A 19,643-nucleotide genomic window follows, 5' to 3' on the forward strand; every position below is an offset into this window, starting at 1 on the left:
CAGAATGCTGTAGACGTAGAATCGCGAACTAAAAGCCGTTTTGGAGAAAATGAAAGGAAAATCGACAACTTAGAGGCTATGATAAAACGAAATAACCTTGCCATCAGGGGTATTCCGGACAGTGACATTGAAGATAGAGCTACACTAGTCAAAAAAATCCAAGACATATTTACTCAAAATCTCAATTTAAACATCCCCATAAACCAATCTCAAGTGTATCGCAAAGGCCCCTATCTCGCTGGTAAAAACAGAGTGGTCATTCTAAAAACGGAAACGTATGACATAAAAATGTCGATTCTTACTAGAAATACCATGCTTAAGGGCACAAGCATATTCCTAGAACACGATTATACTTCTAACCAAAACTTAGCTAGGTACAAGTTAAGACAATTTGCGAAAACCAAACTTCCAAGCCGATATAAATGGATCAATAGCACCTCGATTAATATAGATTTGGACACTTTTAAATACGACTTTGCCAATGATGTAGTTATAAAAACTTAACTTGGTTCTTGCTTTTTTTTGTTGTTGTTTTTTCTCCTTTTTTTTCTTTTCTTTTCTTTTTATAAATGTTTTTGATTTTCTAGTTTTGTATAAAAAGGTTCGGGTGTCAAAATTAACTCCAGATGATTAACATAATATTTAATAATATTCGTAGTGTAAAAGCCAATTTTGGTCACCTATTAAGTGAATGTCAGTCTCTAAAAAATGATATTGATATATTCGCCTTAACGGAAACCTGGTTCAAGGGCGAATACTCTGAATCGTATCCAAACTTAACTTTTACTGGACGGAATCGTACATATCAAGGGGGAGGTGGTGTTGGGTTTTATTTGAGGAAGGAGCTGAAATTCGAAGTAGTACTGGAAGCCTGTATCTTAAATGAAGTCTGCGAAGTGCACACAATTAGAGTAAATAATCTATACATAGCAGTTATATATAGAACGGGACATTTGTCAGACGAATTTTTTCTACTGCTTGAATCAGTAATCGAAAAAATGGGACCACCGCGAGGACGAAAAGTCATAGTTGGAGATTTTAATATAAATTTAAATGAAACCAGCACCACAACGCAGAGACTAATAGATCTGACAAGCAGCTATGGCCTAAACCAATTGGTGACTGAACCAACAAGGGTAACGGCAACTAGCGCATCCCTAATCGATCACTGTTTTACTAATACTACCGCGCAAGTCAAGGTTATGAACAACATAGATGCATCCGATCATTTCCCAATTAATATCTCTTGTCACTGCCTCCAAGAAAGTAGACCTAAAATTAAAATTAGGAATTTCTCGCAACACAATATAACTAAATTTATTAATATCCTACAAAAAAAAGTTTGGAAACCCATGGTACATACTGTAGACGTAAACACTGAATTCAATGAATTCCATGATTTCTTTGTTGAGGCTTACGATACTACATTCCCTTACTATGAGGTGACAAAAAGTGATTCCAGTAAATGGATTACTAATGATATACTCAGTGCCATAAAAGTAAAAAGAAGGACCAAAAGAATATCGAAACGTAACCCTACTGAGGCCAATATAAGACAATACAAAGACCAAAGAAATCTTTGCAATAAGATGATTAGAGACGCAAGAATTAACTATTATAAAAAAGCATTGGAAGTCTGCCAGGCTGATCCGAAGAAGACATGGAAAACAATCAATGACCTGTTAGGGAAAGGCAAACTTAAAAAAGAAACATCGATTGAAAACACCCCAGACAACTTCAACAATTTTTTTAACCCACCTCAAACTAACCAAGGCCAATCTATGAACGCATACAAAAACACACCAGTTGTCGAAAACCTACCGAATACTATGGCCCTTTTCCAAGTAGAGGAATCGGAGATATTAAACATAGTTTCACTATTAAAAAGCGACTCTGCTGCAGGCTTTGACGATATCTCACCAAGAATACTAAAACTTGTAGCGCCATTGATAATAAAGCCTCTCACAAACCTAATAAATCTGTCTTTTGACAAAGGCCAATACCCGCAACGTCTTAAAAAATCAATTATTGTGCCCATACACAAATCCGGTAACAGGCATTCTCCCAATAATTACAGACCGATCTCAATCCTCTCAATCTTTGCCAAAGTCTTTGATAAATGCTTTAATAACAGGCTTGCAAAATTTGTAAATAAGTTCCAACTGATAACGAATAAGCAATTTGGATTTAGAGAGAACTCTAGTGTAGAAGTAGCTAACCTAAAGGTCTATAAAAAAATTGTGGATCAACTTGATAAAAACTCTTACGCTTTGGCAGTATTTTTGGATCTCAGAAAGGCCTTTGATACCGTTAACCATTCACTTCTACTGGGAAAATTATATTCCATGGGTGTGAGGGGCAAGAGTCATAACTGGCTAAATTCATACTTACAAGGGCGACAGAGTCAAACCAAACTTAATGGTAAAGTTTCCTCAGAAAATGTGGTGCTATGTGGAGTTCCTCAGGGATCAATTCTCTCTCCACTTTTGTTCAACCTATTCATCAATGATATAGTTGCGATCGATAAAGAGAACTTTTTAACCCTGTATGCGGATGACACGGTCAGTGTCAACGGGGGATCAGAACTGAATCATGTTATGGCTGATGCCAATAAGCTACTCGTCAAAATAGATACCTGGCTTAAAGTTAATCTTCTTGAGTTAAACACCGAAAAAACCGTGTACATGATATTCTCCAACATTAACAAGCCCCGCCACAACAATACCAGAATTCGACTAGGAGATAAGATACTACAGGAAGTTGTTTTATATAAATACCTCGGTATATGGTACGATCCACATCTAAAATTTAATACACATATAGATAACATAGTAAAGAAAATTGCATATGGAACATATTTGATCCATCAAAACAGAAAGATTCTCAACTACGAAATACGACTGCAGCTCTACTATGCGCTAATTTACTCTCACCTAACATTCTGCATTGCGATTTGGGGCAATACATCAAAATACAATTTGAATCGACTACTAATACTTCAAAAAAGATCTCTAAGAATAGTGGACAATAAACCATATTTGGCACCAACCGCCCCGATATTTAAATCCCTCCAGGTCCTTTCTATCTATCAAATATATGAATTTGCTTGTTTACTATTGATTTTTAAATCACTAAAATCTAACATATTTAACTCGTTTCTTCTACGCACACCTTCAGAGCACCATACACGACAATACCTACTATTGGAAATAGAATACGCGCGCACTTCTACAAAATTCAATTCTATCTTTTGTAAAATGACCAAGCAGTTCAATGACCTAAACCCTTCCCTAAATATAAGTATAGGTAAATTTAAAACTGTAGTGCGGCAGTATATTTTAAATCGTATAACATAAAATGGTAACATATGAGAACGGTTGAATTGGATTACCTTAATGTTTAATTCAATCTAACTCTAGAAATGTATCTATTCTAATGTTTAACTCTAATTTTATAACTCATTTAAACTAATATGTAACTAACTGTAGATTTTTTTTGTTTGTTATTATGCTAAAACCTAATTTTAAAATTTAATACACTAGTGTCCAACTCCCTTTGTTCTTATATTTAAGTTAAATATATTACACCTAAAATTATTAAAAATAAACATAACATTAATGAAAATATAATAAAAGGCATGATTAACAACTATGTATAAAATATGGAATACGGCTAAAAGTCATTTTTTGACTTGGCCTTGCATTGTAACGGGCAAGACCGTAGTGGACAAAAGTAAATAAATTATTATTATTATTATTATTATAAATTTTCCCCTTTTCCAAAATATTACTAAATTCTACAGGGCCGGTAGGCCCTTGTAGATATGTCTTGATACCCTTCCGTAATGTTAAAGAAAAAGTCACACCTTTTAGGGTTAGCGTCCCATAGGAAAAGCGGCCCTTGTAGATATGACTTGACACCCTTCCGTAATGTTAAAGAAAAAGTCACACCTTTTAGGGTTAGCGTCCCATAGAAAAAGCATTAAAAAAATTTCGGTTTTTTAAGGCAATTGTGACAGGCCATACGGAAAAACTATAGCGAAGTTAGTTTTCGGAATACTTCTAAATTAACAAGCATTTATTGAATGAGAAACTTACCTGTTTCGATTTTTAATTAATGAAGTCTAAGTATTGTACGTCAAAAATTACTTTTGGGTCAGAAGTCAGCCTAGCCTTTTAGCGCGCTTAAACTTATTTCTCCATTTTCGTTCTCGTTGAAAACTAGAACGGCCTACAAGTTACGTTGATCTATTTCAAACGTTTGCTTTTATGTAGAAAATTCCTAATTTCATAGCAGACCACAGTAAGGCAACTAGAATTAATTACTTTGGTATTTTGTCCGAGCTTGAACACCTTTGATTGGATTTGCTAATTATCTATAACACCCTTAAGCAAAAACTTTGATATCAGGTCGAATTTTCGTCTAAAAAATTAATTCAGGTAAATAATTACAGTCATTAGAGGTTTTTATATCTTTTGAAGTAAGTTTTTCGACGTTCTTTACGGCCATGGCTTAAGTTGTATAGACTAATGGCACCCCATGTTATTTCCCCATACACTGTAAAAAAAAGGGGTTCTTCGAGGGTTTTCAATAGCACTCTTACGTTCTAGTTGGAACGCTACAGGTTCCCAGACGTGGATGAAGGTTCACAGTAGAACAGGAAGGTTCTTAGCAGATCGTATCTAATTAAAAGGGTTCTTGTAATAACGTGTGGGGTTTTAATAGATCCTTGAAGGTTCTTGAAAGAACATTCGGGTTCTTGAAAGATCCTTGAACGTTCTTGAAAGAACATTTGGGTTCTTGCGAGAGCCTTCACGGTTCGTGAGAGAACATTCAGGTTCTCGCTAGATCCTTGAGGGTTCGTGAAAGAACATTTCGGTTCTTGATAGATCCTTGAGGGTTCATGAAAAAAATACGGGTTCTTGAAAGATCCTTAAAGGTTCGTGAAAGAACACTGTTTGAAAAAAAGGTGTTTCATGGGTGTTTTTTAGAGTGTTTTGTAACTGGGATGGTACTTTCTCCGTAAAAACGTGCTAGTTGACTCTTTTTAGGTATTTTTTAAAGGAAATGGCGATTCACTGGTACTTAGAAACACCTTTAGGTTTTATTAACTCTTCCAGGTGTGCTTTTATCTGCAGGGTGTTTTTGTTTCAGTTGGAAGGTGTTCTATCAATGGGTGCTTAGAAAAACGGCACGGTGTTAATTGACCCTTATTGAAATGTTTATAAACGGAAATATAAGCCGCGTTTACACGAGCTTGCACAACCGTTGCCAACGCATTGGACACGATTACACAACCGTTTTTAACCGAATCAATTCCGAATCGCATTGTTGTTTAACATAAAACTGTTTGAATGGTGGGGATTAACACCTTTGGGCTTTACTTAACACTTTTTTCTTCATATGTAGTGTTTTTAAGTTAAAGGTTTTTCAATATGAACTTAGATCGTGAAGGGTGAAGAGAGAAATCATCTATTAATTCTACCTGCATAGTGAAACATTCTAAAAATATCCCAAAGATTTTAATAATCAAAATTAATTTATAATTCTTCGGACTACCTTATACTAAATATTTGAAGGAACTCATAATTTTTTTTTCATTTTTAAGTCATTGAGAAATAATTCTCGGAGAGTTCAATATGCTGGAATGTCTTCAAATTAGAGGAATTCATAAAATTACTTGAATTTTCCCTTAACACAGGTTTTTATCTCTCCAAGTGACGATGACGTCACGAAGAGGTATAACACTGGACGTGTCTGTGTGTGTGTCTGTCTATCACCGCGTTCGCATTTGGCAAATCAGAGCAACCGTGTTCGCAATTTCCGGACCGCGTTCGCAGTTAACAGAAATTGGGAAAATTCTACTTCATTACGGTATCTCCACACTTGTCTTCCGTATGGTATATACCACATACACGCAAATCTGTACTTATTGGCTTCTGACAACACCATTAGTCTTCTGTGTATACCACATACACGCCAATCTGGAACCTTGGCTTCTACTACATTATAATCGTTGGGGTTAAGATGTACGCGAGATCGGCTACGGTTACGAGAAACGTTTAGCCTCCCAATGGCAGGGCTTCCACCAAATGCTAACGCAATTGCTCTCATTTTTATCATTTGTGAATGAATCGCTTTATATACCCTAAATTTCCAAAAATTGTGAAAACGCTATACGCTAGAAGTCAAACGTCAACAATAGCTATGTTTAAATTCATTTTAAGAATAATGTTTCTTAAAACGGCTTAACTAGAATTAAGGTAAAATACTGACGATTAAAAAAATTAATATCAGTTATATTTATTTAATTATTTAAGATAATCTTCTTTTCTTTGGAACGGTACAAGTGAAAGTTTATATAGAACGAGTAATGAAGATTGCATATGAATAGAAACACAAGGTTAATATGAAGCGAGTAGGATGAATTGATCTCTTACAAAATCATAACATTTTCATATTGCTGAATATTAAATGAAAATATGTTAAATATGTTTCAGCATTACGATTCCTTTAGTAGTTTTGTAGCTATAAAGCTCTGTTTCATTTCAATATTCCAAGAAATGATTTTATATTAATATTTCAAATTTGGTGTTTACTCTTTAATTCAGCTTTACTACATTTATATATAGTGTAAACTTATACTTCATGGTGGAGTGTTTTTAAGGAGTCACCAAGAGAGAAAAATTGAATATCATTGTCATGATTGCAACCTAACACTGTTAAAATAAGAACCTCTATGAGGTGGTCATATGCTATAGGGAGAGGGCGTTTGTCAGGGAGGGAAAGAACATCCGACGTCATTTTATACCTCTACTTACGGGAGCGTTTGTAGGCGCGATGCTGAAATTCCCCCGTTAGGGGGATGGAATCGAGGTAAGAGATATAAGCCTATGACGTGGCAAGAATGGGTTTGCCCTCTCCCTATAATATATTTCCAACGGATTTGAAACAAACGAGGGTTCTGAGTCAAAATAAATCAGGTTCAGATTTGAACTAAACCGGAGTCAGATTCGAGCTACACGGGTTCTGGGTTGACTGCAACACGGTTCTTAGGCTAACTCGACAGGGTTCAGAGTCAAACTCGACAGGGTTCAGAGGCAAACTCGATAGGGTTCAGAGTCGAACTACACAGCGTTCTGATTATAACTAAACAGGGTTCAGAGGCAAACTCGACAGGGTTCAGAGTCGAACTACACAGCGTTCGGATTATAACTAAACAGGGTTCTGGGTCGAACTAAACCGGGTTCTGGGTTTAACGCAATACAATTCTTAGCCGTACGAAGCGGGGTTCAGAGTCGAACTCAACACGGTTCTCAGTCAAACTACACATGGTTCCGATTACAACTGAACAAGGTTCTGATGCACACGCCACATGATTCAGGGAGGAACCTAATACGGTTCCAAAAGAAACTAACTTGGTTCAAAGAAAAACCCCAGCTCGGATCGTAGATAAACTCCTTAGGGCTTTATAGAGAACTCATATCAAAGAGTTCTTTGTAGATCAAAAAAGGGTTTAAAATAGGGGACAAGCGCTAAGAACCCTTTTCTCGGCCAAGTAGAACCTTTTTTTCTTAGAGTGTAGAGCTTAAAACAGTCGAAGGCAGAGGGCTGCGATTACCCTATTTTAGTTACTCTGTGTAATAATAGTCTCATATTGTGTCTTTCCTCTTTAAAGATTATTAAAAAGGCTGATTTTCAGCTCTCATTTGTTTTGGAATCCTGTGTATAGTCTGCTCAATTTTATGCTAGAAACATAGCCTAACCGGGTTAACCCTAGGTGTTTTATGCTGTATTTACCGTGTGCGCTTCCAATTTGATGTAATAAATGGCATACCTATTCAAATTATTAACGTGTTGAAATAAAGATAGTGCTTTTCACCCTGTGAAAAGATCGAAAACTTCAAAATACTACTGGTAAGATGACAAAAAGTTTAAAATGTTTTCCCTACGGCAGTTAAAAGAGTCGTGGTGTTTACCTTAGCGCAGTTTAACTAATTGTTACCAACAGTGGATTTTGTTAATTCATAAATATAAGTAACAGTGGTGCTGATTAATCCAGGAGGACAGTGTCGTTATGTAATTTAATTAGTCAAATAATTTCCATGTTTACATCAGCGCAGATTTTTCCAACGTAACCACGTCAGCAACGGAGGGTTCACATTGCCGTTTGTTTATTTGTCTAAATTGCTATGAATTGTTAAGGTATTTAATTTAATTACTGTTATTGAAGCCAAAGTTGCTAAACTATAGAATCACATCATTCATTAACATGATGATCTTTATGTTACCGCAAATTTAGCACGTGGTATGATAAAAATTTAACACATTGTGTTGGCAAGAATGAAAAACTCTTACAAACTTTACAAATAAGGTGATTTGAAACTCATTTCATAAGCTAAATCAACACTGCCAAACCTCAATCCTTCATAAATTTCAACTTAATTAAGTAAAATTAACGTGAATTTAAACATGAAATATACATATTTGGATGAGAACTCATGTACATTTGAAATAAAATACTTAATTAAGACTAAAACTGCACAAGCTGTTAGTCTAGCCCCATGTTTTCTATCTCATACTTAATTAATTAAAATTATCTTTAAAGTACATTAATAGGGGCGAAATTCGAAAGTTTAAGGTAAAATAAGATTCAAAACCCACTAAAATTGCAATTAAGGTTAAGTATATATTGAAAGTCATTTATAACCTAAATGTACACTGCCGAAACACAATCCTACGTTAATTTTAAATCAATTAAATATAATTAACGTGAAATTAAACCAAAAATATTCATTTTTTGGATTAAAAGCTCAAATAACTTTTAAATAAACTGTTTAATTAAGATTAAAACTACCCAAGCCGTTGGTAAATCCCAATGTTTTCTATTTCACACTACAGTTAATTTCAACTATGTTAAAAGTACATTAATTAGCGCGAAATTCAAAAGTTTAGGGTAAAATAATGACTGTGGCAAAAATGTTAAACTGCACAAAACGTTCCAATTAGGGTAAAAAATTCCAATAAATTATACTTTTAAGATTTATCGACTCTCCCGAACTGCGCTCAAATTAAGATTAAAACAACAAACGTTTTTCGCACAGCCACAGATGTTTCCTATTTCACTTTCAAATTAATTTAATTCATCATTAAAATTCATCAAAAGCGCATACATATTTTAGAGTAATTGCAATTAAAGTTAATATTTCATTGAAACTTGTATTATAAACTAAATCCACACTAGATAAACCGTTAAATTGAACTAAATCAAGTATAATTAATGTGAAATTAACCCAAAACACGAATGCTTTTGGTAAATTCATGGATACCTTATAATTAAACTAACAAATTATAATTAAAACTACACTTATCTTTCACTCAGCCTCCATTTTCCTGTTTAATTCTTACACTTAAAAAATTGTCATTTAAAATTATTTTTCCCATATTGAAAAGAGAGCTATTGAAAAGGCGCGAAATTTAAAAGTTTTTGGGGGGAGGGGGGTTCAGTATGTGTGCCTTTTTAACAGCAGTATTGTTACAATTGTAACACTACAGACCATGTATTTCTAATGAAACCGGCAATACCGCAACGCTGAGCCGAAAAACCAGGATGGTAATTGTTTGGACCTATCGGGTGAGGACATTGGAGCACCAAAAACATACCGCGGTGTCACTTGTTGAACGTTAAAGCGACCTTCATCACTTTAAATCCCATGACCTGCTCAATCTGGCTATCTTTGAAAACTCAACTTTGAGGTACTTCCGGTCCCTTTTGATATACAGGGTCTTCAGTGTAGGAGCTAAGTAGTAGAATTACAGTAGTTATTCTCATTTCCTAGCAAAATGACAACCTATTACAACCAGGACAAATTGGACAGCATGTTTATTTTGGGTGAAGGTCGCAGTAACGTTAAACTAAAGGCAGAGCTTTATGCCGAACGGTTTCCACACCGACAACATCCGGTGCAAAGCACCTTTTCCGACATTGGCGAGCACCTTCGTGATTTCGGTAGTGCAAGATCGTGAACGTAGAAGAGACTGTATAGTCTGTAATGAGGAAGCCAATTCATGTTAATAGTAGAGCGGTGGAACAAGAAGTTGCACTAAGCCATTCTACTGTATTTGCCAGTTTACAAGGGCATCACTACCGGCATTATCATCACCCCTACATCAAGCCTTAACGGACGAGGACTTCGTAAGACGGCAATACCATTAGTCTTACCATGCGTCATGAGTTTACTGCTTGCAAATGTATTGCAAGACATGGACAGTCGTCTGGAAGAGTGCTTAAACTTCAATGGTAGAAACGTCGAATATTTACGTTGAGGTGCTTACCAAACAGTTAAGAGGTTGCAATTTGAGGCCCACGTTCTAAGACTAATCGTAGGACAGTGCTTTAAAATTAAAATATTTTGTTGCATTCTCCAGTATTCTTTTTGTACCTTGTCACTCGTTGTCACTTGCATACAATAAAACATGAATTCTAAACATTTATTTACACCTTGTAAAATTTAGTATGACATCACCCGTTGGCAGTATTGGGGGTTGTACATAAAGGAAGCTGTTGGTCTGATCTCGACACCACTGTATATGTATACAGTGTACGAAACAAATATTTTTCTTCCATATTTCAAATACCGTCGTTTTTAAGCTTCTTTTAAAGTGCAACATTATATGCTTATCGAAATCAATGTTATTGGATATAAGTTAAATGTAATTAACGATACTTAAGTACTTCTTTAAGCAATTAGAAATAGATCAACCCCAAATGTATGACGATAAAGCAAACATAATTTTTCAAAATTTAATTACATTAAGACTGAAGTTCAGATATTATAAAAAACGTCGTGGTTTGGACCAAGGCCGAAAAAACAAACGATATGTGTGAGATTTATCAATTGGCTGATGTTTCAGATATTGCAATTTTTTTAGTTATTTTTATCCATTTAAACCTTAATCAATATTAAATTCAATCAACTGATTTTACTGTTAATCGATCTATTCCCTCTAAATTAATTGAAAAAATTACATATCTACGCTTTTTCAAGAACAATTACATTTTTCGAAAACATTTTATCATGAAATTAATTATTTTGAAGGGATTTCGTGTAAGCACCTTGACGGACCTAGTTTTAATTGTTGCTGGCTTGACAAATTTTCAAGTTTGCATCAAAAAAAAAAAACTTAAATCGGTAAGTTGCTAAGAAGACTGATGTTAAAAGAAAATATGATAATTGAAATTTATTTTGTTCAGACTACTTAATTAACGAATGCCGTATACTTAAGACAAAGCAACATCGTTTATCCTGTGTGGTTTTTGTTAGTAGGTAGCTACCTACTAGCACTGGAAAAATATGATATCGGTATAAATATAACCAAAGGTATAGATAAAGATTACATAAAAAGAAATACGTTTCAGTACCAATGGCTTGCTATATTCATTTCCATTCATTACCAGTTAAACGAAGGTCACACTTAACTTAACCCCCCCCCCCCCCAAGAAAGTACGAAGAGGGAAATTGCAGTACAACTTTTCTTTCATAGTCGCGACATTAGAAATGTAGCATTTCGATATACGAAATTAAATGTATGAATTCGTGCAACACCCTGGTTTGGCATCCACTATTAAATATTTACATTTTCCTTTCGAATTATGTCAAAGTTCGCTTGGTCTTTTTAGACAGAGTGTTTGAAATATTCAATACTGAGCTCTCAACACGTACTCCCTTCAAAATAATTAATTTCATGATAAAATGTTTTCGGAAAATGTAATTGTTCTTGAAAAAGCGTAGATATGTAATTTTTTCAATTAATTTTGAGGGAATAGATCGATTAACAGTAAAATCAGTTGGTTGAATTTAATATTGATTAAGGATTAAATGGATAAAAATAACTAAATCAATTGCAATAACTGAAACTTCAGCCAATTGATAAACCTCACACATATCGTTTGTTTTTTCGGCCTTGGTCCAAACCAAGACGTTTTTTTATAATATTGGGTATGTTTTAACCACAAAATATTGCTAATTACTTATAAAGACATAACTACTCTCTATCGTCGTAACGTTTCACGGTCACAGTGGTCACTTGGGCTTTGGCGAGATAACGTGAATTGTCTCCTTCAGCATCAGCAAAGCTTCGGAATAGCATAGCCCACTCGATCACGTCAGCGCGGATCGAGTGGGCTTTAAGTATAGTGACGGATATAATGATTTGTCACCAATTACTCTTCCGTTAATTCTAGCATTTGCGCAGGCCCAACAACGTACCTTTATATAGAGTAACGAAAATCAATAATAATGAATATTCATTGACCGTCTACAAACTTTTTAAAAATAACCTAGGGGATTGAATTTTATTTTTCACGTGTTCAGAACTTATTTCTGGCCCTGTTCTCTAGCCAGGTTAGGACCTAGCAGTAAAAACCAGGTCTGTAAATAGGGAAATTTTATTTGTCCGCTTGAATGAGATGCCTTTAGTTAGTCGCCTGTAATATATCCTCCATTTCGTTTTCCCATGGCAAAGAAAATATTTTTAGCGAAGGATAGTTTGACTAGTGGGCCCTGATTTAGATTGGTTTTATTAGCCAAGGATTATTTTGTACTCATTTGCCTTATATTTACAGTCGTTGTGCAAACCGCTACATTAAACATTGTTTTTTCAGACTAGGAGGGTTGATACCTTTTACACCAAGACGCCAGGGTACTCGGACTCGGTACTGCACTTTGTCCGCTCATAGCCCACTTGATGCGCGCTCGCGGACACTGCGCTGCTCGCACTATATAGCGCGAGCAGCTTGCGTGGTGATGCGCGGGATCGAGTGGGCGATGGTCCGCCAAGAATACTGGACTGGTTTAAATAGTATCAATCCTCCTAGTCTTAAATTTATTTATCACGTGGTAGGCGGACAACCTCTTTTTCTTGAGTTGAAGGGTTTCTCCCTAGAATGACATTCTTAAATCTTCCATCGGAAATTCTGATGTTCTTTGGCATTGGAAATTTAAGATTAAAATCGAAGGGCAAATCAATTTTGCGTCATTGGTAAGTTAAATGTTATAATCTGATTAAGAAGCAAGTAGTTTTAAATTGGTTTTCTTGTGTTAGTGAAGGATAGTTGACTGTTTTTTTAGCAGAAAGGGATTAGGGATTTTTCACTCATCCCGTTTGTCTGTATAAGGCTTAATGAGAAATAACATCGTGTTTTGTTTCCCCAATGAAAATTTATAATTTTGAACAATTTTCCCCAATTTTTAATTTTCAGGATAAAAATATATTGAAATATATGTATTATTAAAAATATATTTCTTGTGGATTGCTAGAAGTAAGCCTAACTTTTCTGTAGAGCTTTTATGATGTGAATAATCCACCTAATTCCCTTTCGCTGGAAGTTAGGCTTATCTCGGGACTCATGGAGAGGAGTAGCGGGAATAGGCTTATCTCGGGACTCATGGAGAGGAGTAGCGGGAAGAAATTAGTCTCCTCCGCTACAGTACATAGTTTTGGCCAATCTAACAGACAACAGATGAATTTCTTCCTGTTACTCTCCTCCATGAATCCTTAGATAAGCCTAACTTCCGGCTATAGGGAATAAGGTGGATTATCAAACTTATATATTTATGAAATTTTTTTATTTAGTTCTTTTTTCTTAAGCAAAATGGCACCATTTGTTAGTAGTACGTCCCTTAAGCGTTTCAAAATTAAGAAAAAACTCAAATCGCCTAACACCTCAGCATCATTTACAACATCCCCAATCACTGACCAAACACCAAAATTTGCTTAGGTTAAGCTAGATAATAGCTTAGAGAGGGTTGTAACGATAAGCGAAATACTACACTTTCAACCCAAGCATTGTAAAGATTTCAACAACCGGTAAAAGTATTTGTTGGAGGAGAATGAGACTGAAGCTTTAATTCTTATGCTTGGCAGTAAGATAGAACTTATTATTATGTTCTGGAAATTTTCAAATTGGTACCACAATCTAATTAATGCATTATATAATAGATACTAAGGATGAAGTGGAAAAAAAGGGGGACGGATTCGTGCACCACCGCAAAGGTTTTTGACAAACACTCCAACCAATAAGGCCAATTATAAAAAGAGTAAACGTGAGAATGATGTATCTCAAAATGCAAAATCAAAACGATACACAAGAATCATGCAAAAAAGGCTTCAAATGGCAAAACATTCGTTAAATTTTGTAAGTTTGATTTCAATTTAGTCTTCAGTGATTGTGAACTAAAATGTTTTTTATATATTAACTTTAAAGGATCTGGAAGCTGATAAATTCAAAGAATCGAAAGAAATAGTAGACCATAGCCTCAACAATAATAATATCAAAGATGGTGAAATAGTCAAGAGTTCCGTCGAAGTGGACATCGAGAGTTCTGACCAAGAGCCGATTGTTGACGAGACTTCTAACCACGAAAAGATTGTTGACGAGAGTTCTAACCACGAAAAGATTGTTGACGAGAGTTCTAACCACGAACAGATTGTTGACGAGAGTTCTAACCACGAAAAGATTGTTGACGAAAGTTCTAACCAAGGGAAAATTGATGACGAGAGATCTAGCCAAGAGAAGATTTTTGACAAAGATCTTGACATCCTTGCAGAGAATTTTGATAGCAATTTAACACCATTACTTAGCGAAAGCATTTATGGTGAGTGTAATATATAAAAACCCAATTAAATTATGGATCTCCTACCATTTTAAAACTATATAACTAGAACTGTGTTGCTAAAGCACCAAATCATACTTGAATTTTTTTTAAAGCAAATCTCTTACACTTATATCTTTTATAAAGATAGGTTTTAAAGACAACCAATCTGAGGATGATACTCCGAATGGTGGGAATTTTGCAGTTACCAAAGACAGTCACGGACATGTGCATAGTAATTATTAATAAAAACTGTCATTGTAGACAAAGACGAGAAAGTGTAAAAGAAAAGTGAAGTATATGAATTGCCTGAAGTACAGATATTAAAATTTTCACTTTTGAAGACATGATCGTAAAACATCGATTATTTGAATAAAATCTTATCTTAGTTTTTTTCACCAAATTTTCATTAAACTCAAAATATTTTTCTACATTATTTACACAAGTATTTTGCTCTATATAGTAGTTCCTGAAAAAAGGGCATCTTCAAGTTTTCTTAAGGGATACTGGCTTGATACAAGGTTTTAGTTGAAATACTCCAATTTTTATATTTTAAAACTAGAAATATTGCCAAGCAGAAAATTACAAAGGCCGTTTGACTGCTTTGTAGTTATTAATGTTCAAAAGATATTTTGGAAGCTATACATCACGTTAATTTGATACTTTTAAAACTTTCAAAATAACGACTACGATTTGTCAAGTTTTCACACAGTTTTTTGTTCAACCATTTTCTGACTCTTTTATTCTCCTTATAAGACCGAATACTCAAAACTAATTATAAATTTTTGATATAAAATAAAATGTACACGCGTACTACATTTAAAATGATGCACATGTTTCATGACAAAATATTTTGAATAATTTTGGTGAAAAAAACTAAGATAAGAATTTTTTAAAATAATCGATGTTTTATGATCATGTCTTCAAAAGTGAAAATTTTAATATCTGTTATCGAATTCACAAGACATACGCGGCGATCGGCTAGGGTTACGAGAAACGTCTAGCCTTCCATTGGAGGGGTCTTCCTCTAAGGTTCACGCAATTGCGATGTTCTTATCTACAGCTGCGATTCGAATCCTTTATATACTACCCATTTGAGTAAGGCGAAACAACAGTCATATCCTTCAATTCAAACGTCAATATTAGTCAAGTCTCTCAAGTTTGTTTAATTATTCTTTTTTAAAACGATGTAACGCTCAATAAGGCGAACAACTAACGAAGAACATATAAAATATTAATTATATTAATTTTAATATTTAAGATAATCTCTTTTCTCAATTCAAAATTAATACGGAAAGAGTTAAAAAGCAATCTATTTTTTTGTCTGTGTGTGTCTGTCCGTTGTCACACTAGTGCGCCGAGTTAGCAGTTCGCTTTGTTACCTCTCCGAGTGACGTATGTCACGGAGAGGTTCTAATTTCGACGTGTCTGTCTGTGTGTGTGTCTGTCTGTTGTTACACCCACGTGACCGCGTTCGCAGTTTGCAAATCGGAGCAAACGTATTTTCAATTTCCGGACCGCATTTGCAGTTCCCGGAAATTGTATTCCTCTTACAGGCTATTACTCCATTGCCTGTCTAACACCACCAGCCTTTCATCTTTGTCCATCCCACATAGACACCAGTCTGTACACACTGTCTTCTAAACACCACCATCTTCTAGTCCTTCGCCCATTCCACATGGTCACCAGTCTGTACTTACTGGCTTCTAAACACCACCACCTTCTCGTCTTTGTCCATTCCACATGGACACCAGACTGTACACCTGGCTTCTAACACCACCATTTTCTGGTCTTTGTTTTTGTAAATCCCACATGGACACCAGTCTGTACACCTGGCTTCTAACACCACCATCTTCTGGTCTTTGTTTTTGTCCATCCCACATGGACACCAGTCTGTACACCTGGCTTCTAACACCACCATCTTCTGGTCTTTGTTTTTGTCCATCCCACATGGACACCAGTCTGTACACCTGGCTTCTAACACCACCATCATCCTTAAGGTTAAGACATACGCGGCGATCGGCAAGGGTTACGAGAAACGTCTAGCCTTCCAATGGAGGGGTCTTCCTCCAAGGTTCACGCAATTGCGATGTTCTTATCTACAGCTGCGATTCGAATCCTTTATATACTACCTATTTGAGTAAGATGAAACAACAGTCATATCCTTCAATTCAAACGTCAATATTAGTCAAGTCTCTCAAGGTTGTTTAATTATTCTTTTTTAAAACGATGTAACGCTCAATAAGGCGAACAACTAACGAAGAAAGTATTAAATATTAATTATATTTATTTTAATATTTAAGATAATCTCTTTTCTCAATTCTAAATTAATACGGAAAGAGTTAAAAAGCAGTCTATTTTTTGTCTGTGTGTGTCTGTCCGTTGCCACACTAGTGCGCCGGGTTAGCAGTTCGCTTTGTTTAAAAGTGTTAAGAAATCCTACAGAACCTTAATATTCACTTTTTCCATAATATAAAGTGAATATGTGGAAATCTTTTTCGTAATTACGATGCATTTAGTACTTTTGTAGCTTTAAAGCTCTGTTTCATTTTGATATTCGAAGGATGTTTTTTAATATTATTATTTGAAATGGCTGTTTATATATTACTTAAGCTATACTACATCTGTATATAGAATAATCCTTGGTTTAGTTATTTCAAGAAGAAACCTAAGGCCTGGATTCTGTCGGGATCCGCAATAGGCTTAGTGAACCAAAGAGTAAATAATTGAGACCTGAGGTGGAGTTAACTTTGGGTTTTGATTATCGTGTCTGTAATGAAGGGACATTAACGGTTCAGAGTGAGCCTAAAGTTAAATACACGTTTAAATAATCAGATTTGGATTTTATAATAGAAGAAAGCATCATGGTAGCAATTAGATCAGTGAAAGGGCTAATCGTTATCGGGATAGTGGTATGCATCACAGAATAAAATTTAACATAGAACTTAAATATTCTTTGTAAATAATGATTTGAAACTAAGGATTAGCGGATGATTATATATTTTCACAATGTAGAGAAAACTATTCAATGACTTAAGCCTCGTTAGACAAAACAAAGCGAGAAAATGTTGCTCTAGTATTTCGATATTGAGTCGTACACTAGTCTGTTCCCCGACTCGGATAGGTAATATTTTGGTTTTCCCAACTTGTTTTAATGTGTTAAGAAATCCTACAGAACCTTAATATTCACTTTTTCCATAATATAAAGTGAATATGTGGAAATCTTTTCCGTAATTACGATGCATTTAGTACTTTTGTAGCTTTAAAGCTCTTTTTCATTTTGATATTACAAGGATGTTTTTTAATATTTCTATTTGAAATGGATGTTTATATATTACTTAAGCTATATATATAGCTATCCTGTTTATAGGATAATACTTTCTAAAGTGATTTCAAGAAGAACGCTACTTTATTGGTCAAATGAACTTTTATTTTTCAATAGGCTTAGGGAACCAAAAAGTAAACGCTTGGGTTTGGATTTCGTTTCTGTAATGCAGAAACGTTAACGGTTCAGAGTGAGCCGAAAGTTAAATACAGTTTTAAATAGTTAGGCTTAGATTTTGTAATCATGGTGGAAATCTGGGCCGCGTTCATCAGAGCTCAGCGCTGTTAGCAGTGTCCTACAGAACGGGATTTTGTTTTTGAATTGTGACATCACGGTGCTCAGCACTGAGCCAGCGCGGTCTTCTAAGAAAATAGTCGGGTTTTTGGATAACGTGACGTAAAACGCGTAGTTCTCAGCAGGGCGAAAAAAACATTTAGGAGTTAATGCAAATAGCCCTTGCTGATTCTGATGGTACTATAGCTATTTATTTGGCGTGAAACCAGTTGATCACGCGAGAATTTTAAGAGACATGTTAGTTTCTAATTTTAATTATAAAAGTTGTTGTTATCTATCTCTATAAATATGTTATCATACAATTTTGTTAAGCCTTGGTACCTTGCACGCCTTATTGCGCTAGCGTCACTTTTAAAACACGGATGACCGGAGAAAAGCTTTAACGACAGAGCTCACCGGTAAACGTTTTCCAAAATCCGCTGTCTTTTTTGGTGAGCTCTGCTGAACACAGCCCAGTCCAGTGAAAGGTCTGATCGTCATCAGATTATAGCTTCGTGTTTTCATGCTTTTTATGGTGCGCATTTACTTCCAGTGTGTGTAGCCACAAATTAGCTTTGGTGTTATGTAACGTTAACAGTCATGTTGAAAAACTAAGAAAATCGTTGAGGTGAAACGAGAGGATAGTGTTTACATTGCAACCCTGTTGTGAATATGGCTTTGAACATAGAGGGCATACAATTGAGGAGTAGAAAATTGGGCCTTTACAAACACGTAAAAGTAATATTCCTCCAAAGTTTTATCTTTTCATTTCCAGTTTTTTCCCGATCGAATGATTTTAATGTGTACAAGTATATCCTTATTGGATGTAAAATGTCGTCTGATTTACAGTATATTTGCTATGCTTTGTATACTGCTTTAATATTTCAAAAATTTTAACTTCAGTATTTGTTCATAAAAAAAGAAACATTTCCATATCTGGGTAAATAAGTTTGTAAGTAGTCCTCTTGACTCGGAGAGGTAATATTTTGGTTTTCCCAACTTGTAATAACATTTAAAGTAAGCTTTTCGACGTTCTTTACGGCCAAGGCTTAAGTTTTAATTGTCTATGTAATGGGTGTGACCCAAAATACCCCCAGACTAAATCCCCCCAAATCAAAACTACGGACAAAATCCCCCCAAAATTCCTACTAGATGGACAAAATCCCCCAAAATTCCTACTAGATGGACAAAATCCCCCCAAAATTCCTACTTGATGGACAAAATCCCCCCAAAATCATATTTAATGGACAAAATCCCCCCAAATCATATTTAATCGACAAAATCCCTCCAAATTATATTTAACGGTTAGGTTAGGTTAGGTTTTGTTCCAATAATTCGTTGACACCTTTTCCAAAATATGCTACTTTTAATTAGCTACTACCTTTTCCAAA

At 35.1% G+C, this 19,643-nt stretch overlaps 1 protein-coding gene across 1 annotated transcript; it reads left to right on the forward strand.

Annotated features, from left to right (window-relative positions):
• The first annotated feature begins 620 nt into the window (after positions 1–620).
• LOC149646250 (uncharacterized) lies at positions 621–2,961 on the forward strand. Its single transcript, XM_089849759.1, has 2 exons — positions 621–2,788; positions 2,876–2,961. Coding segments are annotated over exons 1-2 (2,163 nt in total). The 5' UTR covers positions 621–626; the 3' UTR covers positions 2,877–2,961.
• The last annotated feature ends 16,682 nt before the right edge of the window (positions 2,962–19,643 follow it).

The sequence above is a fragment of the Phalangium opilio genome, unplaced genomic scaffold (assembly GCF_054372755.1).
Source record: "Phalangium opilio isolate 3A_F unplaced genomic scaffold, DU_Popi_V2 ptg000089l_1, whole genome shotgun sequence".
Classification (NCBI taxonomy): domain Eukaryota; kingdom Metazoa; phylum Arthropoda; class Arachnida; order Opiliones; family Phalangiidae; genus Phalangium; species Phalangium opilio.

Excerpts from the sequence above, each read along its gene's own strand:
- LOC149646250 (XM_089849759.1), top strand. The coding sequence starts at position 627 with ATGATTAACATAATATTTAATAATATTCGTAGTGTAAAAGCCAATTTT.